We start from the raw sequence: 21,338 nt of genomic DNA, 5'->3' as shown, positions 1-21,338 counted from the left end.
TAATAAATCTACAGATTCTATTTACGCAAATTCTTAAATAGTACTATTATTCTAATATTTCAATAGTAAAATTATTTCAATAATTGTAACAAATACTTTAAATTATATTTAAGTATAAAAAATTATTAATGTAATAAATATGCATTTTTGTAGCTAAATTTGGCTTAATTCTCTATACATTAGACTGGCAGATAGACGCAGACATTACTACTCGTCTGCTTACTTTCATAAATTTAGGCACCGCTAGGTACGTACACGCATGTAAACGTCGATTTCCCCACGAAATTCAAGCTCGAAGTGAAAATCAAATCATGTATTATGTACCGAGAGGAGGGAACAGAGGAGGACAGGATCAGTTCACATGGGATAGTGTGAAGAGCGATAAGGATAGAGAATGTTATTTAGGTAATATTAGATGATTATTTTATCTGTTCCTTATTCAATTTTGGTACGAGTGCACTTTCGCATCCACCGACTAGACCGATGTCGCAGTAATTATGGTGTCGGTGATCTAACCGCCCACGCCTTTGGGGTGCCTTGCCTGACCGGCTGCTGTGCACTAGCGCTCATTTGGGGCACTAATGCAGTTTCGCACCGGCCGACTTCAAGCAAATTTCTCCTCCAGAAATTATTTGCATTTGCCAACAGTCAAGGCAAGTTTCTTATTCGAGGTCAATACCACATTACCAGGGTGACCAGTTTCACAAAATGAAATTCGGGACAATAGACAAAAAACTTTTTTGAAAAAAGATCAACAAAGTCAAAGACAAGTCAAACGAAGTCGAAGGCTACACAGTCAGTGTTTATAGTTAGACTTGTAAAAAAAATAAAGAATTGGAAGGGGGAGTGAATGAAAGAATGAAGGAGAGAAAGAAAAGAGATGAATTGAGAAGAAAGAAAGAAAAAAGGGGAAAGTGAAAGAAAAAAATAAAAAGAAATTAAAGAAAGTTATGAAAGAAAGTACCTGGTACTAAAAGAATGAAGGAAAAAATAAAAGGAAGAATAAAAGAGAGAAAAAATTCTCCGTCATTCTTTGAATTGATAGAAAGAAAGGAAGGGAAGATGAATAAATGTATGAAAGACAAAATAATGGAGAATGAGAAAAAAAGTATAAGAAAAAAGGAGGAAAGAAAGGATAAAGAAACAAAGAAAGAATAAAAGCAGGAAAGAAGGGAAAATGCAATAAAGAATGAAAGATAGGGAGGAAAGAATGAAAAGAAAAAGGAGAGGAAGGGAGAAGTCTGAGCAAAAAAAAAGTTTAAGGAAAGAAAGAATGAAGGAAATTAAAAAAGTTTAAAGGAGGCAGGTAAGAGAAAGAACAAAAAAAAGAAAAATGAACAGAGAGATCAGGAAAGACAGATAGGAAGTAAAGATAGATGGAACAAAAAAGGGGCAATCAGGAAAGACAGATAGGATGCCAAAAGAGAGAAAGAGAATAAAAGTTCAACTTCAAGCAATAAAATATAATCCAATCTAACAAAAATCATAATGATTGATATTTGGTGTTTTTGAAATATATATTTGAAGTTTTAAACAAAACTTTTAAATGTTCTAGAAATGGATAAAATTTCAAAGGGAAACATTGTCAACTTAACAATTAGATGAAACATGGGGCATCATACACAACAAGACTCAAAACGAAAGCTGAAACAACTAGATCTAGTTATGAAAACTCAATTATGGTCAATATATATTGTTTATCATGTTATCATTTGCATCATTGAGAATCTGCTCCGATCCTACGTACCTAGTGCCACTCACAAGCAGGAGGCCAGTTTATTTGCAATGTATTGGGTTAGCAAGAAAATCACCGCAAAACTTTAGCCAACCATTTTATTGTTGTCTCTGCTTCGTCATGTATTGGTTATGTCACTGAAAGGGTTTGTCGGGATGCCGGAACAAAGAAGCAAAATATGTGATGTCTGGTCACCCTGGTCAATACACAAATATGCACACTGCTTTAGAAATAGTGGGATGGCTGTATTAAAGCTGGGGTAATGATACCTGATAGCAGCGCTTTGTATCATCAGTCGAAAGGTATTATAATTAGTATTATTCCAGTTTATATGACACCTAGATAGATCCTTGTGATTTGATTGGTTGTTTGATATCGTTCATTCAGCCCATTTCGCAATGACGTCATCAACCGTGGAATTTTGGATCCATTCATCGTGCAATTTGGGATCCACATGATTTTGTCCATTGGTCAATTCCAGCCAAATGTTGCATTTTTCCATTTTCAAAAATTTCTTTTCTGAGCAATTTTGTTTATACTGTTTATAAGTATACAGTTTAAGGTTTACAAAAACACACCTATATTTACTATACCCTCATTCATTCATAAAATATGCAATGTGCACTCTGTTGCATTTTGGTACTAAGATTTCATAGAAAGTGTACAACTTTCACCCATCCCTGGCTCCTGGCAAGCAAAGGGTGCTGATGAAAAATTCCACTGTCCGTGTGATCTCCAAGCAATGATTGAACATTAGCTGTATTGTTTTACACGCTGCAGTGAAACTGTGAGGCACAAAATACATTTCAAGTTGTGTATGTTTGATGTCCCATAAGTCACAATTTTGAGCATTAAGTTTCCCTCATATGCTGCCAAAGACTCCTACAGACAAGTATTGGACTTTTTTATCTACCACAGTACATGCTTGCATCAACAAATCAAGCTGCATCTGTATTGGACTTAAAATAGCTATACTGGGGAAACATACATTTAAGTCCCATAAGTCACATGTCCCATAAGTCACATATACAGTCCGTAAACCATGCCACCTTAAAGCTGTCCATGACAGCAAAGAGAGAGACAAGAATGCTTAAAAGCTGGAGAACAGTATGCTGACTGTCAGAAAAAACAGTCTGAATATCATAGGCAGTGCATTGAACAAAAAAAAAGTTTGCATTGTGTGCCCAGTCCAGAAAGAAGGAGAAAACTGAATATGATCGCTAAAATGCAAAGCTGAGTGCAGGTAAATTGGGTTTGTTTCACCCTAGCTTTTATTCATTTTTAAGGTCCAGATCACTCTCTTGGTTTTCTTGTCCCCTTGGAGTATACATCCACTGTTTTACATATGATATGAACTTGGTATATATACATGTAGTTCCATGGAAACTATTAAAACCTATGTCAATGTCCCATCAGTCACAAATTTTGTAGTTGAGCGACCCTCTGAATCCTGTCAAAATAAGAGCACCAGTCCTCAGATGCATTTAAGGCTACCATGAGCAGAGCTATTAAAGCCCCTGTAAATGCCAAAAAATTGTTCAGAAGCTTGCAATCAAGTTTTCTCAGAATCATTCCTGCCGCCTGAGAATAGAAAGGAACATGCGCATTTAAGGAGGACCGAAGTGTGATGTCACAATGTCATGAACATCGAATCGGCCGGTTCTAAACCTAGTCGCAGCTGCATGATCATCTTACACAATTGTGTTTGCAAAAATGGTGATGTGTGTTGTCCCTGGTTGTTACCATCATTCTGAGAGTCGTAAAAGGGCATTGGTTCACAAAGCTTTTCGTAACTTAAGAGCGATTTTAAGAATGACCGATGATCCTTGTGAAAAATGTCATCATAAATTGGCAATGTTTTAGCATATAAGAAAGGATCACTAGTCATTCTTAAAGTTGCTCCTAACTTACAACAGCTTTATGAAACGGCCCCCTGGTTATTTTGTTTAGAACCAGGCCCCCATCACACCATGACAACTGACATCATCACTTTGGTACTCTATAAATGATGATGTCCTTTAAAACAGACATTCAGAATTTCTATGAAAGAGATGACATATCAGCCCAAGCAGCTGGCAAAAAAAGAAGTTGTGAAAGGGTGCACCCCCATGATATATATTTTTAACCAACATTTTTTTAATGCCTGAAGTCTATAGTTAATGAATCTTGATGTTCCCATTGTCAAATCGTGTCCCATGGGATTCCAAATTGGCAATTTTTGGTGGCCATCTTGGATTTTTCATGAAAATCAATTATTTTCATATTTTTTGTACAGACAATAGTAAAATCTTCCATGTAAATGAATACACTTTTTACTATACAAGTACATGTATACATGTACATGCACTTTAGATAGTAGAAATCGATTGCAACCGTTTTCTAGACAGTCCAGTTAAAAAAAAAAATTTTAAGAATTTATGCAAAAATTTTAATATTTTTTTGTCAAAAACTTGCCTGTGCACTGATATCCATCTGTTTTATCATAAACATCAACAACTAATGAAAAATATCAGCATTTGACACAAAAGAGAATATATTAACAAGAATATTGATATACTTAATGATAGCATTAATGTCTTAATTTTCTTACATGTATACACTGTCAAGGTTCATTTATTAATACTATACTGTACGAGACAGATAGAGAAAAGCAACATTTATTTGCCCCATCTGTAACAAATATGTCCTATCGTTGTGTCCCATCAGTCACAATGGAAAGTGTGTACATTCTTTCTAATTGCTCATTTTTCATCTGTTTGCTAAATATTTATGATTGTAATTGTTTATTGATTATTTTGTACTTATTTGATTACAGTTCTTAAAACTTGATGACAAGTTAGGAAGCTTTTTTTGGGGTTTAATGTTCCCTTTATATAAATGAAGTGCATGATAAGATGTTTCTGCCCTTTGTTGAATTTATTTCTGACACAATGGCATGAATTATTAAAGGTGTCATCTTATTAGGGAATATTTATTCATGCTGAAATTAAGTTTGACTTAAAAAGTCATCGAGAGGAAATGTAAATTCCATGAAATTAGATAGGGTCCCATCAGTCACGTTCACTTGTCCCATAAGTCACACACGATTGCACACAACTACTGAAACAAATGAAATGAATCAAGTCCAATTCAAGTACTGTTAGTGAGCACTATCACTGGTTAATCTCCAAGTCCAAATTTAAAAACATTGTCATAAAACTGAGATAGATATGGCACTTTGAACAAAAGAGCTCAATTTGTGTGGTCCATCAACGTCCCATAAGTCACAATGACATTTCTGATGATATAGCACCCTATGCAAACAAGCTGAAAGCATACATTTTTGTATATAGTAAGTTTCAATATTCTTCTTACAGTTTAATAAAGTAAATCCATGTTTGTGCAGCTACTATTTCAGATATGCACCTCAGTTATGTGGAAAAAAGTATCAAATGTCCCATAAGTCACAATGGAATTGACCCATTGCACTCGCGCACAGAGACTGCAGCTCATGCACCAGCAGTGCGCATGATGTAATGAATGTAACAATCACTGCAACAGACCAACTCGCACTGCATGAGCATATTTTGCATCAAAATTTATGTATTTCATTTTGGAAAAAAAATCATTTTCTAGGTGTCATATAAACCAAATAATGAATGTTTGAAATTCATTCGTGCAATCGACAGAATACTTCATTCGGTAAAAGATGAAATAATGATCATTCATCTTTCACCTCATGAAGTATTTCTGTCCATTGCACTCATAAACATTCACTATATAATTTCATATTTGTTTCCACAATAATCATCATTTCAGGTCATTCTCTGAAAGCCCCTGTGGGTCGATGGCAGAAAGGGAAAGACCTCCAGTGGTTTAACAAGGAACGGAAAGAAGGAGAATTGTCTGAGGCTGAGGCAGTACGTCAAGCAGAGAAAGAGGCCTTAATGATAGCTCTGTGAGTACCGTATGTCAGTATGGATTTAGGGGAATGAAACCTTTAGAATAAGTAGGCTTGTGTCGAAACAGAAAAATCAAAGAATAAGAACAAGAAAAGTTTGAGAAAAATCGGACACATAACGAGAAAGTAATGAGCATTTCAATATTGCAATCACTAATGCTATGGAGATCCTCCCATTGGCAATGCGACAAGGATGTGTGATGTCACATCGGAACAACTTTCCCTTTGATGGACTATAAAATACCCTCAAAATGTCTCTTTCTGCTTTTTCTTGTGGTGTTACAAACGCTTTATCCATGATGTATTCCTTGAAAATCTGTATTACATGCCCTCCTATAGAACGAACACATGATCTACTGATAGATGTGATAAAAGAGGCAATTTAAGTGAGATATACACTAAAGTAATGGGGAGAGTTGTTCACAAGTGACATCACACATCTTTGTCACATTGCCACTTTGAGGATCTCCATAGCATTAGTGATCGCAATATTCAAATGCTCATAACTTTCTTATTATTTGTCAGATTTTTCTCAAACTTTCGTTGATCTGTTTCTTTGATTTTTCTGTTTTCACACCAGCCATCTTGTTCCAAAGGTTTTAGGCCCGGTTTGAAAGTCTATTTTTGATGCACGTGTACACGGCGTGTTTTTCGGTCGTGTACACGTTGTAAACACTGAGTGAGAGTGAGTTACGGTATTTTTTCAGTGTTTCCTAAATGTAGCCTAAGTCACAGTTTTAAAGCTTACCTGAGAAGTTAGAAGTATCAATCCACAAAAATTGGTGCAATTGAAAAGTTTACTCAGCTTAGCAGCGCATTAAATTTTTGCATACTGTACCGTACATACATGCACAGATCGCTGCTGAATTGACCGGAGCATACCCATTTCGTGTGGTACAAAGACTTGAGTCTTCAGAATAAATGTGGATTAAATTGGCGATTTTGGAAGTAAACTCACTCTAGGTTAATTGAAATGTATTGACATATTAGTGATTAAAACATGTGCAGTGTCTGAGAACTAAGAATTAATGTGAGGCTGTGAGCTTGTTCACTGACTTTACAGTCCCACGCAAGCTTTATGCAGATGCTACCGTGTACAGGGTGATGGAATTTTGTACACGTGCACTGACTTGACCGTGCGTGTACACGTGTACCCGAAACGGGCCTAAAAGGTTTCGTTCTCCTTTAACTTCCACATGTATACAGTAATAATAATAATAATAACAATAATGCAGTTCTTGTATAGCACATTATGTCATAATGTCCCTATGCGCTTCCAAAGGACTTGGATATCATTACCCTGGCTTTAGCCCCGAAGCCTATAGGGCGATGGCATTTCAAGGAAAAAATTCATGCCAGGTACCCATTCATCCCACCTGGGTCGAGTGCAACACAATGTGGATGAATTCCTTGCTGAAGGAAATTACGCCATGGCTGGGATTTGAACCCACGACCCTCTGTTTCAAAGTCAGAAGACTAATCCTTTGGGCCACAACGCTCCAGTACATCAGAGAAAAAAATTATACAGTGGCTCGGGGTGATTTTGCCCTCTTGACACTCAGAAGAGCCCCTCAAAATCCCCATTCACTTTTATGTTAAAGCTTTATTAAGTGTTGCAGATTGTGGTAGTCAGTGATGAAAATTAGCCCTGAAAGATAGAAAATAATATTTTGCCTACATCTAAAGGGGACATTTGCCCATGATAGATTATCAGAATCAAATTTTATTCTTTTTTCCAATGATTATGCATTAGCTAGTTTTTTTTATAGCTAGCTACATGTAGGTCCAATTAAATGAATGAGTTATTCTGTGAGAGGACTCCTTTTTCTTGATTGTACCGAAATATTAGTGTTGGTATAAAATACGAGCCAATTTGACCTACAAGAGAAATCCACGGCGGATTAATCGATCATTTTATTGGAAAAGAATTACAAAATGCCTAGTTTGTGCAACGGTGAACAATATTTGTTAGGATCTTCATTCTGTAGATACTAGAACAAATGAAGTTGATTTCACACATGTGGCATTCATGGTTTGATGAAGTAGAGTGCAAATATGATAACTGTGAAATAAAAATTACACCTGTTTTTCTTGATTCAGAGGACAAAAGGTCCCAGCAAAGCAGCCAGCTCAATCTGTGAAGACAGAAGTAAAGAGAGTCTCCTCAAGCCCAAGCCCTCCACCAAAGAAGAAAAAGAAGAAAAAAGTGAGACACGTCTTTCCTTGTAGCCGCCCCCCCCCATCCCCCCTCTGTGTACCTTCAAGCTTAATTTGCAAACATGATGAAGATTTAACCCTATCTAGGCCACCCCCCCCTCAACGAGTCGCGCGATATTGTTGCCGTGCAAAATGATTTGACCGCGCTGGCCGATGATTTTTTACTTTCAAGTCTTGCGCAACTTTTGAGACCAATTTTGTGTCACTCAGGTACGCGGTTCCGAAATTAAGCAACATGTACGTGCATGTCAGACCAAAAATTGCTCAAAAACGTGATTTTGTGTACAAAGTCAATGTAAATTGATGTTTCAACCAATAATCATAAATGTATGATTATTTTTAGTTTTTCTGGTCTAATTGTATGTATTTTATGCTGTTTATGATCTTAGAAGAGTCCCCAATGAATTTCATTGAAAAAAACTATGAAAAACAAAAGGTCCAAAAACAAGGAAATACATAAGAAATTGCAAAAAACAATATAATACATAAGAAATTGATCTGATATCACAATTTTTTCATGTGAACTTGCTAAGAACACCACAAAGAGTTTCTATGCCAAAATTAGAACATTGGGAGCTTTATTTATGGAGTTAGAGGAAAAAGTACGATTTCGCATACTAATTACACATAAATTGGCATAAGTAATAAATATTCGCAAGAAATAAATTACTATACAATTTTGTAGATTACATTCCAGACAACCTTCGTGCCAATTTTTGGCGTGATCGCCTGTTCAACGGCCGAGATCTCAAGGGGGGGGCTCCCCCCCCCCATATGAACTCCCAAAATACCCTGGCCTAGATAGGGTTAAGGTTTCAAAGTCTTATTTCATTCATTTCCAACAGAAAATACTAAGTCACTACAAAACCCTAAAACAGGTGAAACAAGTTGACATATTAATATTTTTTTAATTTCTATTTTTGTTCTTCATTTATTTTCTGTGAGCAGAAGTAGTTTGTGATCTATAGATATGCATGAAGCTTTATAAACGGGGGTTCCGCTAAATACATGTAGATGTGTGTGTATGATGTGAGAAACCTAGTAACCTTGATTTTATTAGTGTGCTGAGCTTTGCAACCACTGTGATTCTAATAATCATTAGATCTTCATGAAACTGAGCCCAAATGACAGAAATCTATTAACTTAATTGTACAGACTTTGTGGGTGTTTCATAGGGGATGCATCATCTGCTCCTGCGACAATTGCTCCTGGCTTAATTTCGTCTAAGATGTAGGATTAGGGATGGGTCTAGGGTAGGGTGTAGTGTTAAATCCAGGGTTGAAGTTGGCCATTCCATTAGTGTGTGGAAATTAGAGCAGAGTATTTGTCGCCAGAGCATATGTCATGGGACCGTTTCATAAAGCTTGTTTTAAGATGCAAACGACTTTACGCACAACTGACCAATGACCCTTCCTTGTGCTAATAATGCCAGTTGTTCTTAAAGTCACTCTTACAAACAGCTTTACATCCACCTGGTGGGTGTTTTATAAAGCTGTTCGTAAGTTCAGGGCGACTTTGAGAACAACTGGTGATCCTTTCTTGTGGTAAATGGTATACACCAAAATATTCAATTGCAAAGGTTTAACACAAAAGGAAGGTTCACTAGTCACTCCTGAGTTGCTCTTAAATTACTAACAGCTTTATGAAACACTACCTAGGGCATAGTGGCTGGTTACATAATGCACTAATGATTATAACATCAGTGATACTATCTTGATTTATTTAAATGCAGAAGGAGCCAGAGTCTGGTAGTTTAGATGATCTTCTACTTCAGAAACTCAAAGGAAAGAAAGGGTAAGTATCTCTTCTTTGTCACTCAACAAAACTTTGATCTCATATTTGTTTAAATATATATCTTTTTAGTATAATATCACCTTAGGGTTAGCCCTAACCCTAACCCATAAAATGCCTTTTTTTGTTCACAGACTCTTTATAGGATTCTGATCAAATGTACTTTTAAATAATTCAATATCATATCACTATTATTTTCCTGTGTATTGTATTTTTTTCTTAATTCCTGATATATTTTGGGGTTTTTTTTACTTGTCCTTTTTTTTTATTGTATTTTCAGTGAAAATTGTTGAGGACTTTATTTTTAACCACAAACAAAATGAAATTAATTGAGTTTAATCAGGAGAAGGGGAAATAATGATGTGTTTATGAATTTTGACTAAAAACAGTATTTGTACATGAATTCACGTTTTTGAGAAATTCTGGGTCTGCATGCACGTACAAAATATTGCGTACCCTGGGGTTGCAGTTTTGGTCTCAAAAGTTGTGCAAGACTTGAAAGTAAAAAATCAGCAAGCGACGCATTTGAGACATTTTGAGCACCGGATTTATCGCAAAAAATGTCAAGGGGGTTGAATCAGGCCCCCCTCGTCTTATAATGAGCATTGTAGCCCAGTGGATTAGTCTCCTAACTTTGAAACAGAGGGTCGTGGGTTCGAATTCCAGTCATGGCATAATTTCCTTTAGCAAGAATTTGGTTATATGACATTTGCTCCGATGGAAAAACTGCACGTTAAATCCATCATGAAATGTAATCTCCAAAACTAATTAAACCCTAATCCTTATCTTTACATTATTCTGAACCAAAAACTTATACAATTAAACTCTAACCCTATGCTCCCCGAGATACATATACCTGTATTAAGAGTGGAGCAAATGTCGTAGGAACAAATTTTGTGTCACCAGAAATTAATCCACGAAGACGTGCTGTACTCGACCCAGTTGAAGAGAAAAAGTAATTCCTCAAGCTGTGAGCACCAGAATAGGTAGACAGGCTTAGTAGGGGGAAATATCGGAGCGCCTTGAACACCTAACAAGGTGGATAATGTGCACTATACAAAAACCCCTATATTATTACATTATTAATACATGTAGGGGAGACCGGGGTTAGTTGGAAAATGGGGTAAGTTGAAACATTGTAATTTTCTTTCACGCCTGTAAAGTAAATTTATGCAATACTGCCCTCAATTTATTGCTGTTAATAATACAACAGTTGAAGTATCAATAACAATAAATTGAGGGCAGTATTGCATAAATTTACTTTACAGGCGTGAAAGAAAAATACAATTTTTCAACTTACCCCATGTTCCAACTAACCGCAGTCTCCCCTACATGTATATTATTGATAATTTGAATAAAGCAAATTTGCTTAGCTTTGTTGATTGATAAAGTGCATTGTTTTTCAGCATGATCTCATCTTCAACCTTCACCATCACTATCTTTATCTAGGTTAGAAACATTGAAAGAGCTCAAGGAGGAGAAAAAGAAGAGTTTAGAAAAGACAGGAAGGAATACCAAACAGTTGAAGAAGAAGAGGAAGAACAGACGTCATGATGAGAGTGATTCTGATTCTACAGAAGACTCTTCAAGGTTAGTTCATTAGTGGTTTTTCGCTCGGTAGCATATGAGCCATTCAGCGATACACAGGTAATGAGGATTCGTGTCCACAGCGCTTAATGGCACCCGTTAACATTGATTTGATTTTTGACAATCTAAAGCTCCTATCACACTTATTCGGAATCAGCAGGAATCAAGCAGAAGCTGGAACGAAAAAAATATTTTAAAAATCTAGAAATTTTTTGAGGAACTTATGAAGTCACCAAACTGGAGTTGAATATTCAGTAAATTGACCAGGTGAATCATCATACACTAGTCGAAATGAACTGCAATGGAGTCAGATTGAGAATTCATGCAGCATTCGTGGACATTCTAGGTGCATTTTAGATATTCTGACTGCATTCTGAGTGCATTCGAAATATTTTTGTCATTTCTTTTGGTCGTCCCGAAGGTTTTGGTCATGTTCAAAACATTCTAGGGGTATTTTGACCAACTGGTGGTCGAACAATTCCGTCCAATTCTGCTTGATTCAGAATAAGTGTGATGGGGGCTTAAGCTGCAAGGTCCTATTTGCCACCTCTGTCAGTGATATGCTCTGAAAATGACACTGAAAAAAAAATTGCATTTGGAAATCATTGCATACATGTAGTGCTTCAAAAAAGTGAGGAGTGTAGTGACACAATCTTGAAATCATTTTCATTAACCTTCCCAGCTGAAAAATCAAATGATTTTACGGTAATATATGTGGAAAAAGTCTGCTCAATTCATTTCTTTTTCTTTCTGGGTGTTTTGAACTCCATACATGAATGAACAATATGATATACAGCACATATCAAAGTTCCGGATCTATCTGAATACAACCTTGGTAATGTTAACAAATATGACCATTGAAATCAAAGAAATTAGTGGGCATATATGTGACCAGCTACCCCCAAACGAACAATAAGCCACCAGGAAGGTTCACTGTAAAAAAAATAAAACAATTATATGGTCTTCAAAAAGTCACAATTAGAAAGTGAGCTTATCTGACAGGTTAACTCTGCTTCATACTATCAGAATTTTGAAGGTGTAGAGTTAAATAAAACAATACAATAACACAATAAATACATGATTTTTTTTTGTTACATTCCTTTTTCCAGACAGCTTGGAAGTTCATAATGATTACAAAGTGTGCACATCTCATGCTTGAGTGAACCTCAAACTTGTTTTTTCCCCCAATCTATTGTCAATTTTAACAATTTATATATCATGTTAAAGCATAGAATGTTCTGTATCACGTAGGCATGGTATCAGGCTCAATTAAAATCTAAAGACTCATCTTGGGTATCTTGTTGGTTTTGGTGTGGCAAGTCATAAATTTGAATAAAAGAACATTTAATTTCACAGTCATGAGACTTCAAAATAAGAAGATCATGAAAGGTATTTAAAAGTTATCAAAAGCTAGCTGAATTAATAATATTGACATAAAATGATAGGCAGAGTCTGCATCTATTATAAATAGGCCTATCTTTGCTGTCATGTATAAACACATTATAAAGCAATATTTATGATGCAGTGACGCTATAGCAAATATACCCTCTCTTTGTAAGATATTATTCTCCTATCAGCGAATATCTTGTGGAAGTTTGTTGGTAAAAGAAAACAAAGCATAGCGAGAGAATATAGGCAATGGGTGCTTTGCACACACTATTAGTAGTCTTGCCGCATCAGACACATCTCTAATGTTTAGCGTCACATCACAGATAATAATAGTAATAATGATAATACAACATTGCTTGTATAGTGCATATCACTGCCCATGGGCGTATCTATGCGCTCAATAGGAGAACAGACAAAGAAAGAGAGAGGATTGAAGCTATTATGTAGACTATCTCAATCATAAATCCGCTTAAACAAATAAGATATAGCTGCAACCTCTGTCTAGATTATGGGCTAGCCTAATCATAGATCTCTTCAGAGCAGACATCTGTTATAGTTTTATTTACTGATCAAGAACTTTTTTTTTTACAGCTCTGAATCGGAGTCCAGTGATGGTAAAACAAAATACAGCAAGTCATCAAGAAATAGCAAGAGAAAATCGTCAGACAGGTCATCAACAAGAAAACGTCATAGTTCAGAGAGCGATGATGAAAGTGATTACAGAGGAAGGAAAGCAAAATCAAGAAATGACAAGAGAAAATCGTCGACAAGAAAACGCCAGGTGTCGGACAGTGATGATGAAAGTGATTACAGAGGAAAGAAAGCAGGATCTAAAAGCAACAAGAGACAATCGTCTGACAAATCATCAATAAGAAAGCGTGAGATATCGGACAGTGATGATGAAAGTGATTACAGAGGAAAAAAAGCAGGATCTAAACATGACAAGAGAAAATCGTCCGACAAATCATCAATGAGAAAACGTGAGATGTCCGACAGTGACGATGAAAGTGATTACAGAGGAAAAAAGGCAGGATCTAAAAATGACAAGAGAAAATTGTCCGACAAATCATCGACGAGAAAACGTGAGATATCGGACAGTGATGATGAAAGTGATTACAGAGGAAAGAAAGCAGGATCTAAAAATGACAAGAGAAAATCGTCCGACAAATCATCGACAAGAAAGCGTGAGATATCGGACAGTGATGATGAAAATGATTACAGAGGAAAGAAAGCAGGATCTAAAAATGACAAGAGAAAATCGTCCGACAAATCATCGACGAGAAAACGTGAGATATCGGACAGTGATGATGAAAGTGATTACAGAGGAAAAAAGGCAGGATCGAAAAATGACAAGAGAAAATCGTCCAACAAATCATCGACGAGAAAACGTGAGATATCGGACAGTGATGATGAAAGTGATTACAGAGGAAAAAAGGCAGGATCAAAAAATGAAAAGAGAAAATCGTCCGACAAATCATCGACAAGGAAACGTGAGATATCGGACAGTGATGATGAAAGTGATAACAGAGGAAAGAAAGTGAAGGACAGTGAGAGAAGGAACGAAGGGCAGACAGGAAGGTCAGAAGGCAGGAGAGAAGCAAGGAGAGACCGTATGAAAGATTCTTCTAACAGTGAAAGTGAGGATGAAAGCTTTAGGAAAAAGAAGAAAAGAGATAGAAATACAAGTGATCAGAAGGATCAAACGTTTGGAAACAGAAGAAGACAAGGCAGGGGGATGTCTAGTAGTGATAGTGATGACAGTCATGAGAAGAAGAATATCAAAAGGAGACTTGGCAATAAGGAGAAGGTGCATGATAAGAAACAGAGGAGCCGATCTTCTGACAGCGATGAAGATGATGAAAGAAAGAGAAGGAAAGACGAGAGGTCAACACATCGGACGGACAGAGATGAAAGCAGACTGGGAAGAAATCTTGCAAAAATAGACAGAAGGGCAGAAACGGAAGGGAGAGAAGATAATCCCAAACAAAATAGGAAGGATGACAGCAGGTATAGAAGGGGAGATGAATATGAAGAGGATAAAAAGCGGAAGGGATCTACCAGAGAGAATCATGATGGAAGAAATGGAAATAAGGCTGAAAGTCGTAGGAAAGATAGAAGAAACAGTGATTATGATTCAGGAAGAACGGACCGGTCTGCAGAGAGAAAAGATGATGTGAGAAAGGAAAAGGGGAGGGAAGATAGACCGGGGTCAGATACAAGGGATAAGAACGATGGAAGGGGTGGTTCTGGAAGAAAAGATGACCACAGAAAGGATAGATCAAGAAATTTAGAACTGCACAATCCTTACGATAAACCTACCGATCTTGAGGAAAGGGGGAAGAAAATGCTTGGTGAATTTTTCAAGCAGATAATATGATTTTGTCAAACTGAAGGCAATATTCTAGTTCACAAGTCATTAGGTAATTACGGTAATGGTATACATGTATGTACAAGTATTCAGAGATCGGCCAAGTAAAATCAGTTACCGTAATGGCACAGGCAAAGTGGAGCAGTGTAATTATCGGCCCGTTTTCATTTTGTGGTGACCTCAAAATCATTCTACAGTAAACCTGGCCCCCGAAACATGAGGCCTTAGCATTATATCTGCCAACCTAATGACTTGTGTGCTGCAGACGTGTAGTTATTTTCATGAAATTTTTACCCAAAATGGTTTTAGGCTAACCACTGGCACAATGAGCGAAAAAATTGAGAAGCCAGACCAGCCGTATGGGGCGAAATTTCTAAAATGCTGTCTGTGATCAAGCATAAAGAATTGTTTTCTATTGAGAAAAAAAATGTGACATTTAGGAAATTAATGTACTATGTTTCCTTCTTTTTTTCTGGTTCCTTTCTTTCCTTTTCTTTTTTTTCTTAAAAGGTTACTCTAGGTGGGTGTTTCATGAAAGTTGTCAGCACTGTCGGAGAAAGGCAACTTGTCAGTAGTGACAACTTTTGTGAAACAGTCCCCAGGATAATAATGATGATTTGAACAGATAGAGTAAAATCAGACGAAAAAGAAGTGAAAATTTAATCAAAATCAGACAAAGGATAAGAAAGTTATTGCATTTTAAAGGGTACTCCATGCATAAAATTATATGATTTGAATGGGTGAAGAAATATCAGACAAACATAACACTGAAAGTTTTATCAAAATCGGACGAGGAATATCAAAGCTATGACATTTAAAATATTTGCATTATTCTGGTGGAACAGTTCTAAGCATAACTTCATGAATATTCAATGAGCAAACTGATGATGTCATATCCCCACTTGTTCTTTTGTATTTTATTATATGAAGTATTAAAGGTTTATTCATTTTTTTTCCTCCAAGAACTAAAAAAAATTAAATGACAACTGATTTATCATACAGAGCATGTATTGATTGCTGCAACTTATTTCATTATAAGGGAGACATATTCACACATGTAAAAATTAAACATTCATTATTTCATGTAATAACATAGGAAAATGAAAGCGGGACATGACATCATCAGCCCACCTAATGAATATTTATGACAACATGCATATAAGTGTTTGAGATACTGATTGAGATCATTATTTCTGCAACTTATTTTGTTAGAATGGATATATATCATAAGCAGATTTATGAAAATATGAAACTATAATATGATTTCAATTTCATGTAATATTTATGAAAAAGGAAAGTGTGGACATTTCCTCATCAGTCCACCTATTCCATATTCATGATAGCATGCATTTTACTGTTTTCACAAAATATACCTTTAAAATTCAATAAGTTAGTGATTTGTTATTAGAATTTGTTGAATTCAATTTTTCAGCATTTTGCTCTGTGAATTTTACTTTATTTTCAGCCCTCTTTGAGATTTATGAAGTAGGTAAATTTTCCAATTCGTCTATTGCCAACCCGTACTCTCATCACATGATCTACATTCATTTAGTCTAACAGCCATTGGTCCAATAATTATTTTGTCTAATCACCAGTTCATCAATAATCATTTCATCTCATAACCAGTTGGGCTAATACCCATAATCTTTTCACTCATTTTTTTCCAAATAACACTTAGTCCAATTAGACCAAATTGTATCTGGACTAAATAGATATTGGACCAAATGGTTGTCAGTGAAATGTTGAGAGGATAAATTGGCAATTAGACCATGTGGACAGTGGACGAAACGACAGTAGACCAAATGATAGTAGATGAGTTGGAAATCGGATGAATTGGCATTAGACCAATTGAAAATACACCATGAAGCATACCCCAAAGGAAGCAGGTAATAATATTAATAATAGGCATTTATATAGCGCCATCTATCTAGAAATATTCTATTCCGAGGCGCGTTGTTATTATTAGCAGGTCATGAAGTGTTTGTCAGAAATTTACACTATCACTTATTTCAAGCTACTGAAAAACTTGCAAATCTGCTGAGAGCAAATTGCCAGTAAAAATAATGATGAGTCACTTCAGAAATCTATACCCTGTCTTTCTTTCTTAAAATTTGAATATCATAGGATGCTAGTCAGAATAGCTTACGCAGCATCTTCACTTGAAAGTCTGAGCACTTTGTATCAAATGAAAAATGGGAGAGGTCATTTGATAAAAGTTGATCATGAGCTAACTGAATTTACTTATTTCATATACTAGTAATGATGTTGTAAATGAATGTAGCATTCCCAACTGAGTGAATTGCCCACTTTATACATTACTTGCACTGAACATTGTACATAAATCTTTGAACTTGTACAGGAAATGGATGAAGGCTGGATACTTCCGATTCAGTTTTGATATGAATAATGATGACTGTACTTTTTCCTACGTCATATCAGATAGAATTTCAGTATTGTTCAGGAATGGGTGAATTTTCATTTATGATGTTCAAACCGTTTGTCAGCTGAAATGAAAATAAATGTATAAACTTTTTTATGAATTATCAATTCCAACTTGTAAATGTAGCCTATGTTTGTTTGATAAAAAAATATGGTTCACCTTCATATTTGTTAATGCATAGGTAAGTGCTTGAATCAAACCAACTTTTGACATCTGGGGCCGGTTTCATAAAACTTGTTATTATAACAAATTTACAATAACAGTTAAAAGCTTCTGAAATCCTTCATTCTGATTGGCTGATAGTAACTTTGTTATAGAAATCATGCAATTGTTAGTATAACAAATCTTTATGAAACTGGACCGAGGTGGGTGTTTCATAAAGCTATTTAGGTTACCAATGACTTTATGAACGACTGGGGATCCTTTCTAGAGCTAAATTATGTGCACCAAATTTGTCATGGGTGTAGATTTACAATGTAGTTCCTAAGAAAGGATCACCAGTAGTTCATGAAGATGATTGTAACTTCCAAACAGCTTTATGAAGACAACCACCAGGTGGGTGTTTCATAAAGCTGCTTGTAAAGTTACGCACAACTTTACGAACGAATGGAACATGTTCTTAGGTCCTAAATGAATGACATAGGGATGTATCATCTAGCACAAGAAGGGGTCACCAGTCGTGCGTAAAGTCATTCGTATCTTACGAACAGCTTTATGAAACGGCCCCCAGGGGTTGTAACATAAGAGGTACAGATAATATTTACAACTGATTGTAAAAATGGGCAGTATATTTCATGAGGTGAGAGATGAATTGATCCATTCAACTTGGCTATGCCTGCGAATGGATCATTTGATTTCATCTTTTACCTCATGAAGTATGCTGTCCATTGCATGAATGATAAACATTCATTATTTGTTTTATATGACACCTGAAAATAGTTCCTTGTTATTTGACAAGTATAAATTTGAATGCAAATTCAGTGGGAATGCGGTATGTTTAATGTCGCATACAAGACATGCACTGCAACACAAGTGTTTTTACCTGTAGCACAGGTGGTCTCGGCGAGCGTGCAATGGACAAAATGGTATGGGTCTAATGTTGCACTATGGATGATGACATTGTAAAATGTGCTGGATGACATCAAACAACCAATCAAATGACAAAGGATCTATCTAGGTGTCATGTAATTTTCACGCAAAAATAAAGATAAATTGGTAAAAAAAATATCTGACAGATATAAGAAAGCATGGGGGAAGGGGTCACTCCTATACAGTGGCATACCTAGGATTGTTCACAGGGGGGGGGGCAAATTCGTCCACCCAAAAGTTTGACAAGCAAACAAAAAAGGTCTTCAACCACAAATATAGGATTTCGTACCAGAAAAAAAAAGGTTTTCAAGCTCATCAGGGGGGGGCATGGATACGTCCCTTCCATGGGTTGTGACTCATCAGGGGGGGCAGATTGCCACCCCCCCCCCCCCCGTAGGTAGGCTAGTGCTCCGAAATGAAGATAAAATGGGTCAAACATTTACATAATTGCTTACAAATCAACAGGGCCATATGCATTCTAATTAAACATTGGATGCCCAGTAAATTATAAAGTGCATCACACAAAAAGTGAAACCAAGAATTCTTGATGATTTATCATAACGTAGTCACAAATTTGATAGACAAATGACCCACACGTACCATTGTAAAGCTTTACAGGGTGTCACAATAAATGTGAGAATCAAGCGCAAACTTCCCTTGCAAATTTATAATTAACATATTAAATTTAATCATAGCATAAATTGTAAATCGCAATGGAGTACAAAAATGGCGATTAATTACAAGACTTATGATTGATTTGGGGACCTGAAATTGAATTGCAATTGATTGCAAGACTTATGATTGATTTAGGGACCTGAAATTGAATTGCAAGACTTATGATTGATTTGGGGACATGAAATTGAATTGCAATTGATTGCAAGACTTATGATTGATTTAGGGACCTGAAATTGAATTGCAATTGATTGCGATATTCTTGAAACACTCCACTATAGTGTCTCCTCTTCCATCTAGTATATCAAAGTTAGATGATTTATCATTCATGCACAAGACTCGAGAGGGTAAGAACAAATTGAAGAAGGAAACTGAAAAGTCACTTGGTGGGCATTATCTGAATTTCACAAAAGAAAAACAGATGCCTAAAATGTTCATAATCTGCTCTTAAGTTTGATACATCAATCACAGAAAATGGTTAAGAAATAACAAAGTTCTGTTTCTATGAATCAATGCTTGTATCTGAATTTCAAAACAAAAATGACATGCCTAATAAGTTCAAAATCTGCTCTTTTATGTGATAAAATGGTCAAGAAATAAATTTCTTTGAAATCACGCTTGCATTTTCATGATTTCTTTATTATGTTTTCAGAATTTTCCTATGGTACCTGTTGCTCTATTATACTACTTCATGCATGGCTGATTGCTAACAAAATGTATTGACAATATCCCTCGTCTGTGATGTTTTATATATTCATATATTTAATTAAAATGTTATTTACAAACAGAACTTTTTTTATTTCTTGTCCCTTTTCTGAAGGTATCTAATTTAAGAGTAGGCATTGAATTTTGTGGAAATGCAAAATCAAATACCTAAAATTCCAAACCTTCAATATTTTTTCTTCTATTTTTACAATAAACTTGCTAGGGTAAAGTTTCCCTTTAAAATTCAGATTTGACCCTCCAAATTACAGTTAATATCCATTTTTTTGCCCACTTATGTATGAATGAGGAATAATCTGACTTATACCAGGTCAAAGAGGAGATTCTAAGCTTTAAAATGATCATTAGGTAATTTGTGTATAGTTTTTGTGATTAAGTTCTGATAAATGATTAATAATTCTCGGTTTCATTTTTTTCTGGGATGCGGTGTATAGCAAAACAACTGCAAATAATGATAAACGACCAACTGATATGAAATGTGAACATGATTTTAATCAATCATTCTTAGGTATTGGAACAAATCTCTACTGATCTAGACATATACAAAACATGAACCACATCCCCGAATATAACTATCAATACAATGTGCACATACACAGTGTTTGCTGTGATAGTCTTGGGGTATTACCTTCAATGTAAAGTCAATGTAGAAAGAGACAAGACTGCTGGTCCAGGCTCTGATATACATATATATATATTATATATACCAAACAAAAACATAGGAAAAGGATATATATATATGAAATGAATACAACTATCTACGAGAGGGGATCTGTGTTCATATGGTGAACATACACGCTACATTGTCTGTACATCTTGATACATTTTACATGAAATGTTGATATTATGGTTGTGACCAAGTTCTGAACCATGCCTAACCTACCGTCGCCAAGGATTCGGAGAAGGGGGAGGGTCAAATATGGCACATGCTTCCATTCCTCCCCCCACCCCCCCCCCCCCCATTATGTGGATCTTTTCATATTTCATTTTATGGGATATTGCCTCCAAAAATGGTGGCAACCTCTTTTATTATTCTTCTTTTTCTTTTTTTTTTGTTAAAGGTCAAGTCCACCTCAGAAAAATGTTGATTTGAATTAATAGAGAAAAATCAGACAAGCACAATGCTGAAAATTTCATCAAAATCGGATGTAAAATAAGAAAAATATGACATTTCAAAGTTTCGCTTATTTTTAACAAAATAGTCATATGAACGAGCCAGTTACATCCAAATGAGTGAGTCGATGATGTCACTCACTCACTATTTCTTTTGTGTTTTATTGTTTTTAATTATACAATATTTTAATTTTTACGAATTTGATGATTAGGACCTCCTTGCCTGAAGCACAAAATGTTAAAATAATGGAATTCCACATGTTCAGGGAGGAAT

At 35.7% G+C, this 21,338-nt stretch overlaps 1 protein-coding gene across 1 annotated transcript; it reads left to right on the top strand.

The window, feature by feature from the left end:
• The first annotated feature begins 261 nt into the window (after window positions 1-261).
• Window positions 262-15,080, top strand: LOC121426311 (cylicin-2-like). Its single transcript, XM_041622562.1, has 6 exons — window positions 262-405; window positions 5,534-5,672; window positions 7,776-7,881; window positions 9,625-9,686; window positions 11,133-11,273; window positions 13,251-15,080. The coding sequence occupies exons 1-6, from the start codon at window positions 312-314 to the stop codon at window positions 15,034-15,036; spliced, it is 2,328 nt and encodes a 775-aa protein (XP_041478496.1). The 5' UTR covers window positions 262-311; the 3' UTR covers window positions 15,037-15,080.
• Window positions 15,081-21,338: the final 6,258 nt, after the last annotated feature.

The sequence above is a fragment of the Lytechinus variegatus genome, chromosome 13 (genome assembly GCF_018143015.1).
Source record: "Lytechinus variegatus isolate NC3 chromosome 13, Lvar_3.0, whole genome shotgun sequence".
Taxonomy (NCBI): domain Eukaryota; kingdom Metazoa; phylum Echinodermata; class Echinoidea; order Temnopleuroida; family Toxopneustidae; genus Lytechinus; species Lytechinus variegatus.
Note: the sequence above shows the minus strand (reverse complement) of the source record. Positions and strands in the feature narration are given on the sequence as shown.